This window comes from Accipiter gentilis, chromosome 13 (genome assembly GCF_929443795.1).
Source record: "Accipiter gentilis chromosome 13, bAccGen1.1, whole genome shotgun sequence".
Classification (NCBI taxonomy): domain Eukaryota; kingdom Metazoa; phylum Chordata; class Aves; order Accipitriformes; family Accipitridae; genus Astur; species Astur gentilis.
Window position 1 is genome coordinate 12207604 of NC_064892.1, and position 8398 is coordinate 12216001.

An 8398-nucleotide genomic window follows, 5' to 3' on the forward strand; every position below is an offset into this window, starting at 1 on the left:
CGTGGCAGTGGAATGAACAAGGAAGTAGTATTTGCAGCATATAAAACAATCCCATGAAGTGCAGGAGGGATGAGGAAAATCTTTGCATGGAATAAACATTTTTCTGTAGCCTTACTGTACCTGCTAATTACTTGTTTATGAGCACAAAGAAAATAATACCTTAAGCATGATACATGCCTTTAAGAATAGCCCCCTCCAACCGTTTTTTAACAAAGCAATATTTCATGAGAATACAATACAATCTCACATGGATAGATACCAACACACTATGCTAACATCTGTAAAACAGACAATTACAATCAATCCAGTTTTCTTCCTACAGCACAAGATGGGCAGTTTAAAAAGGACTGACGGCAATCATTGTGCAAGCATCACGATTAATATTCCACTGCTTTTTTTCCAGACATAAAGTATGTACAACTGTACATACTCATCCCCATACTCATCCCTACCCCAGTCACACTGAGTGGACTGAACTGAGAACTGTACTGTCTCATTTATATATTTGAATAATCCTGCACTTCATTGTGATAGACATATTTTCCAGAGGACAAGGTTTCCCTTGTGGTGTGTTTTGTGGAGGGTATTGGGTCTGGAATGCTTTCAGTTTCTAAAGCAAGCATTTGCAGATATAAACTAAATGCAAGATCTGCCCAAGAGAGCAAACTGCAAGAGCTGCAGTGGATGTTTACTGTTTTGCAAAATCAGCCATTAACAGACCTTAAGCTGTCTAGAAGACATTTAGCTGAATTTAACTTTCCGTGGTTCACTTAGATAAGGGAAAAAGGAGGTGAGAGAAATTGCAGGAGGAGGAGGAGCTGATCTGTCTCAAGGTGGAGCTGTATCTTGTATTAAATGGCATTGGCAGATTAAAGCTCTCTGGTGGGGAAGGGCTTAAAGGCTGAGTCAAAAGCCAAGAAGTCTCTTTATTTACGCCTACCTCCCAGCCCCTGGCAATCTGACTAATAACAAACTGAGCTAACAAGAAAGACTAGAAAGAGCAGAGAGAACACAGAAGCAGCTTGGATCTAAAAATCTGACAAACCAAGTGATCAAGTCAAGCTCTGCTGAGCATCTTGTTTGTTTACTGCATCCAAATGCTTGCAAACAGTTAACTATATGCAGAAAAGTCAGCATAGCTGTGAAGTATGCTGTGAATTTTAATTGAGGAAAAAGGACAACTGCTTACAGGATGGTCTAATGTGCACGCTGCCTGGAAGATTTTTTTCAGTCGAACTCTTTGTACTTTGTCTTCTGAACAAGGATTTTAACTTTATGGAGCTGTAGTATTACCAGAGTGTGCAACAAAGTGAAACTCAGAAGAAAGTGTGCATTTTTCACAGGGAAAAATTACAACGCATTGAAACAGCTGCTCCAACTGTGCATTACTGAGCATTTCAGGGAGTGTTACTGCTGTACAGGTAAGAAAGATTCCAGTTAGTTAATTAGCTTAGCAAATGAGGAATTAATTTCTCAGTTCCAGTTAAATTTATTTTTTCTGCATGACTTTGTATAACATTTATGTTATATGATAGCAGTTTATACTGTATTTCAAACAGTCTACCAGGTACATTTATTCAAACTGCCAACTGTTTAGAATGTGTGTATTAAGGAAACACTGATTTCAGATCCCTTGAGGGGGGAGGAATGGGTGTTTGCTTTTATTTCCTGAAGTGCAAGAATGGTCTTAAATGCATCATCTGACTGTGATTCCCTTCAGAATTTAATAAACAATCCTGAAGGCTTTTAGAAATTACCAATTCTTAGCTTGAGGCTTTGAAATTCTTCAACATGCATTTTTAAACAGCTGAATTAAAACCACCAACCTACCAAAACCCCAACCAAAACCCCAAGTACAATGAAACAAGCTATTTCAATGTTTTAAAAACACATTGATTATTACTTGTCAAGCGTGTGATGCCTTTCCTATAAGGTGACTACTTCTGGAAGTATTCAACTTTGCCTTGTAGAAAGGACTGTGACATTTTTTAGTGTTTTAGAATTCCTCCTGCAAAAAGCTTAGTTAGAGTATGCAGTTAGTAGTGACTTACATGAAAGCAGATAAAATGAACAAACTTAAGTTACCACGTAGAATTTGCTGAAAAACCTCCCCACATGAAACAGAAAAAGGTCAGCTTTGTCAAGTCTTTTTAAATTAAATTTTGTTTTATTTTGTATTCTTTCAGTTAAATGTTGACCATCTGTTACTTGAAAGCAGTTTTTATTTTACAATAGTAGCCCACCGAGAGCTTCATTACATATTCCTGAGTATTGAGACAAAAAAAAAAAAAAAATCCCCTGGAAAAAGGAAAAAACAGAATACAACTCTCCTATTATTTTATGTTATGTGTATATGTGTGTGTGAGAGTTCTGGCAGTGCTGCCCACAGAAGTATGACGATGATTAAAATGGGAATGTTTTCCAATTGGTTACAAATGTTGTTACTTTTATCTCTGAGAGGAGGGCTTTCATTTTTATAACCTAATTTCTCCCTATGCACTAGAATGCAAAATGCTTTTCAGATATATATTTTTTTTTCCATTTAATTTTGCTCAGGGACTTTATAAGTGCAATTTGAATTTGGTGCAGATTGAAGCTGGAATTCCTGCAGAAATAAAGTCTAATTAGTCATACAATAGGTTTGAAGCTGGCATCTGTGTTTAGAGCCTGCATTTTTTACCTTGGGTCACTGGAAAGGATACTGATGCGTGTAAAGCAAGAATAACTCTCTAGAGTAATATGATCCCAGAATTATTCTGCACACTTCAGTATAACATTTTGACATGTTGTGTCTTATCCAATACTTCTTGGGAAAACAAACTTAAAGACATATATATTAAGCATAGGCAGCTGGAGTTCAAGGAATGTTATATGAGACAACAAAATTATTTGTTGTACTGAAACAAAGATAAAAAGTCATAGTTTTAGGGACAGTTTTTGTCACACTGTGAATTGCACTTACTACTTCTAAACACATACATCTAATCCCACTTATCAGGAACTAATGGAGAAAAACATAATTCGCTGTGCACACATTTGCTGTTGCGTTTGTGTGAGTGTGTGTGTAATACTCATATAACAGCACTTAAGTGCTTGCATATATAAATCTTTGCAATCCATTTTAAGGGAAGCCTTGAGAAATGGTGTTGCTTGTAACAAAGGTACAAGATAATTAAAATATGTATTGATGAGATACCAAGTCATATGACCACACTGTAAGAATGTTCATGCATGTAATTGAATAGATTCTTGTAAAAGGTTCTAATCTTTCAGAAATTAACACTTCAGCTGGTTAATTGTGTAGTGTCATTCTGTACTCCATGTTTCACTAGCTTACTCTGAAAGACCAAGTGACATTTATTAGATGGATTATTTAAGAAATGTGCTTAGTTCAGTCCTAGAATAAATAGCGCACCCCAAAAAAGTTCTTGTGTTTTAAATCATCCATTCCATTGTAAGACTTTTTTTCTTTTAGGAAATGTGGAAATATTTAATTAAAGATTATAAACAGTGATTTCACTCCATCTCATATATCAGAAATTACCATTGTTCTTGCTAATTAGACAGCCTTGACAGAAAGAAACAGAGAATCTTCAAATGGAGTGTAGCATAAATTAATTCAAACCAATGATAACAAATGCTTGATTTCAACATGTAAATTTTGCTTGTGACTCCATAGCTGAACTGTAATGATGCATTTATCAGGTATCTCAAAGCTCAAGATCAGCTTGACAGATGATAATTTAAATTACGTAACATACGGATGATACTGGTGATCATTTTTAACTCGTAAAGCACAGTTAGTTGAATGTACCTTTCAGAATTTTTGTGGTAATTAATGATTATAATAATTGGAAGGAGTCTAATAATTAATCTAAAAAAAAAGTTTTCCCCTTGCCTACCTGTTTCTTCTGACATGTACTGCATTGTCAGTTCTCTCTTCTTTTCTATTTTAATTGTATACACAATTATTTTATGTATATTATATACAAACATTACACTACTATGTGCTGTGTTCCCACTGTCACTAAATATCCACAAACTATAACATGTGCATTAAAATTTAAGTAAAGAAAAAGAATTACTTTGTCTACTTCCTTTTCAGTTTGGGGGTGCAAGGATTGCAGAGGAAATATCTTTTGATTTACGTACATAATGCAGAACCAAAGAAGAGATTCCTTTTATCCTGACTGAATGGGCTTTTGCTCACAACACATTGTTGAACCAAACTAAATCTTATTTCTTCTCTTCAGCAGCTGGACACCATTAAGTTGAGCTTAGCAAGGTACTTTTAAAATTTACACTGTTATATGGTGACACAAAACATCAATCCAAAATATAATATTAGCCTTGATAAAAGTTACTCAGGGCAGTAAATTGTTACTGCTGTCCACTCGCAAAACATTCTATATGGTATATAAATAAAGACAACACACTCTTGGTTATCTCCTACTTTCATGTATCATCATGAGAGTACTGAAGCACTCCCCTTATGACTGTTTATTAATTCAGGACATTAAACTAAATCTATTTTTCTCTGCTTAGAAAATCATTCAAATGTTTTGCGTAATATAATACTGCTTGAAGGGTGAGGTAGCTCAATGACAATTACTAGGAATGGTTATTGCTCCCCCCACCCCAGAAAAAAAATAATCAAATAAAATCAACCCTGTGAAATCATGACTCTATTACTTTTCCTTTTTCTTTTTTTTTTTTTTCTTTTTTTTTTCTTTTATAGAATCTGCTAGGCAAGATGAAGCTCTGGATTTTTATTCTATATTCAGTTGTGGTTGCATCTGATCCTTTCCAGTCACAGCCTTCTTTTTCTTCAGTGAGAGGATCTTGCCAGAGTTTGTGTTTTTGTGAAGAAAAGGATGAGACTGTGATTATAAACTGCGAAGAAAGAGGCATCAAGATGGTATCAGAAATAAATGTCCCACCATCACGGCCTTTCCATCTTAATCTGTTAAACAATGGTCTGACTATGTTACACGTGAATGATTTTGCTGGCCTTGTGAATGCTATCTCTCTTCATCTTGGTTTTAATAATATTGCAGATATTGAGCCTGGGGCTTTCAATGGTCTCAGCCTTCTTAAGCAACTTCATATCAATCACAATTCTTTAGAAACACTTAAAGAAGATACATTTAATGGATTGGAAAATTTGGAGTTTCTTCAAGCAGACAACAATTTCATCACAGTGATTGAAGCAAGTGCCTTTAGCAAGCTCAACAGGCTTAAAGTGCTTATTTTGAATGATAATGCCATTGAGTATCTTCCTCCAAACATATTTCGTTTTGTGCCATTGACCCATTTAGATCTTCGCGGAAACCAGTTACAGACACTGCCCTATGTTGGCTTTTTGGAACATATTGGTAGAATACTAGACCTTCAGCTGGAAGACAATAAATGGGCCTGTAACTGTGATTTGCTGCAGCTGAAGATATGGCTAGAAAACATGCCTCCTCAGTCAATAATAGGTGACGTTGTATGCAATAGTCCTCCAGTTATCAAAGGCAGCATCCTAAGCCGGTTGAAAAAAGAATCACTTTGTCCCACTCATCCTGTCAATGAACTTGAAGATCCTTCAGGGTCACTGCCCTTGGTTATAACGACCTCTATTAGTGCTAGTCACCTATCAACTAAGGTGATTCCTATCCTGAAAGCTCCTACTAAAGAACCAAGTTTAATGCTTCATACTTCAAAGCCTACTACTCAGTTTCCAGGAATCTATTGTCCCGTCCCCTGCCACTGCACCAGCCATATGCTCTCAGGAGTTCTCATGCACTGCCAGGAGCGAAATATTGAAAGCTTGTCTGATTTAGGACCCCCTCCTCCAAATCCTAAAAAACTTATTCTAGCTGGAAACATTATTCAGACATTACTGAAATCAGATCTTGTGGACTACGCCAGCCTGGAAATGCTTCACCTGGGGAACAATCGCATTGAAAACCTTGAGGAAGGATCCTTTATGAATCTGACTAGACTGCAGAAATTATATCTTAATGGCAATCACCTTACAAAGTTAAGTCAAAATCTCTTCTTTGGCCTTCAGCACCTTGAATACTTGTACCTTGAATATAATGCTATCAAAGAAGTTTTGCCAGGGACATTTAATGCAATGCCAAAACTTAAGGTCCTCTACTTAAATAACAACCTTCTGCAGACTTTGCCACCCCATATCTTTTCAGGTGTTCCACTAGCCAGATTAAATCTGAAAACAAACCAATTTGCTCATTTGCCTGTGAGCAATGTCTTGGATGAACTGGATATGCTGGTACAAATTGAACTTGAAGACAACCCCTGGGACTGTACCTGTGATTCAGTTGGGCTGCAAAAATGGATACAAAAACTGAGTAAGAATACAATGATGGGTGATATTTTTTGTAAATCTCCAGGACACCTAGCAAAAAAAGAATTGAAATCTCTGAACAGTGAAGTCTTGTGTCCAGATTTAATAAACAGCCCTGCCCTACCAACTCATGCCAGTTTTGTAGTTGTGACAACTTCTTCTACTACTACCAACACCGCAGACACCATCCTGCGATCCCTTACAGATGCCGTCCCACTTTCTGTTCTAATATTAGGACTTCTAATTGTGTTTATAACTATTGTATTTTGTGCAGCAGGAATAGTTGTTCTTGTTCTGCATCGGCGACGAAGATGCAAAAAGAAACAAGCGGATGAACAAATGAGGGATAGTAGCCCAGTTCACCTTCAGTACAGCATGTATGGGCATAAGACCACACACCACCACACAACGGAGCGCCCAGCCCCAACTCTCTATGAGCAACGTATGGTTACTCCCTTGGTTCAGGTCTACCGCAGCCCATCCTTCAGCCCCAAGCATACTGAGCAACAGGAGGAGGGAAGTGAGAAGGAAGCTAACGATTCCAAACATCTCCGCCGAAGTCTCCTGGAAAGAGAGAACAGTTCACCTCTTACAGGTCCAAACATCAAATATAAGGCTACAGATCAATCTGCTGAATTTCTGTCTTTTCAGGATGCCAGCTGCTTGTACAGAAACATTCTTGAAAAAGAGAGAGAACTGCAGCAACTAGGGATCACGGAATACCTAAGAAAAAATATTGTCCAGCTCCAGCCTGACATGGAAGTTCATTATCCTGGAACACATGAGGAGCTGAAGCTAATGGAGACACTCATGTACTCCAGGCCAAGAAAGGTTTTTCTTGAACAAACTAAAAATGAGTATTTTGAACTCAAAGCTAATTTACATGCTGAGCCTGACTACCTGGAAGTCCTGGAGCAGCAAACATGAAGTGATAATACATTGGGCTGGGGCCGCATTTCTGTAATTCTATTTTAAGTTGGAACCATTGTAAATAAAAGTGCCTTATAATAACATGTCAACAGTCAGAACTTAAGCACAGCAGTAATCCTAGCAAAAAAAACTCAGGGATCACTGTGGGAAGCCATGGGTTTGTGTGCAGGCAATATGTGTCACCCCAAGTTAAACATGAACTTTGTGTGATAGAACTGTGGGAGGAAGATTGCCTATTGCAATATTCCTCAACATTTTAAAAAGGTGTGTATGGCACTCTCCATTCTGTACCCAACCTATGGAAAAAATATTTGTTACCTTTACTCTTTCTTTTTTTCCCTCAGTTTAATTAGATTCCTTTAAAAAAAACCACCTGTGTTTGTAGTTATAAAGTTAGAGTGTATTGGTTAGGTTAGTACATGCACTGCATACATGACCGTTGTCTACAACTACACCTAACATACCCTTATAATAAATATGAAAGGAATTAAAATGTTGTCATACTAAATGTCAGTAAAAAAAAAAAAAAAAGAAAAGAAAATATTTTTGTGTATGCACCCAGAGCCTGCAAATATTTAAGAATTTTACACAGAACTTCATCCTGTGCATTCTGTATCAGTATGTGGAAGGAAAAATATGTAACTATGTTTACCCAACATCTTCAACGAAGAAAAAAACAAGCCTTTTGTTACTTTCCCTATCTGATAGCTTTACCTAAGTTTGGACAATCTTCTTGAGCTGCTGCTATAAAATATTGTGCATCACTGGTGTTTCAACTCATAATCCTGGGCAATTTGAAAAGCTACTGAGAATCAGCTGTAAATATGTTACTGTGTTTAATAAGTTTGATTTTTTTTTTTTTAATCTTTCTCTCTCTATAGATATAAATAACTTCTGTGCTGGCTTTAAATATTCTTGGAGGAAACGAGTTTGCTGTGGCTAAGAACTTCCAAGTGCAAATACAGGTCGTTTTCCACCCCACCCAAAAGCAACTCCCAGTCAGAATAACCACAACAATACACACACACGAGGAAGATTAATAGTATTTAGCTGTTTGTACAAAAATATGTTATATTTTCTGAAATTAGAAGAAAATAAAGTGTTGTGGGAAAAATA

General features: G+C 36.7%; 1 protein-coding gene across 1 annotated transcript; it reads left to right on the forward strand.

Annotated features, from left to right (window-relative positions):
• Nucleotides 1-922: 922 nt before the first annotated feature.
• Nucleotides 923-7742, forward strand: SLITRK6 (SLIT and NTRK like family member 6). Its single transcript, XM_049815842.1, has 2 exons — nucleotides 923-1421; nucleotides 4739-7742. Exon 2 carries the CDS (start codon nucleotides 4754-4756, stop codon nucleotides 7277-7279), a length of 2526 nt encoding a protein of 841 aa, XP_049671799.1. The 5' UTR covers nucleotides 923-1421; nucleotides 4739-4753; the 3' UTR covers nucleotides 7280-7742.
• The last annotated feature ends 656 nt before the right edge of the window (nucleotides 7743-8398 follow it).

Coding starts and splice junctions, on each gene's coding strand:
- SLITRK6 (XM_049815842.1), top strand. CDS start 4,754: ATGAAGCTCTGGATTTTTATTCTATATTCAGTTGTGGTTGCATCTGAT.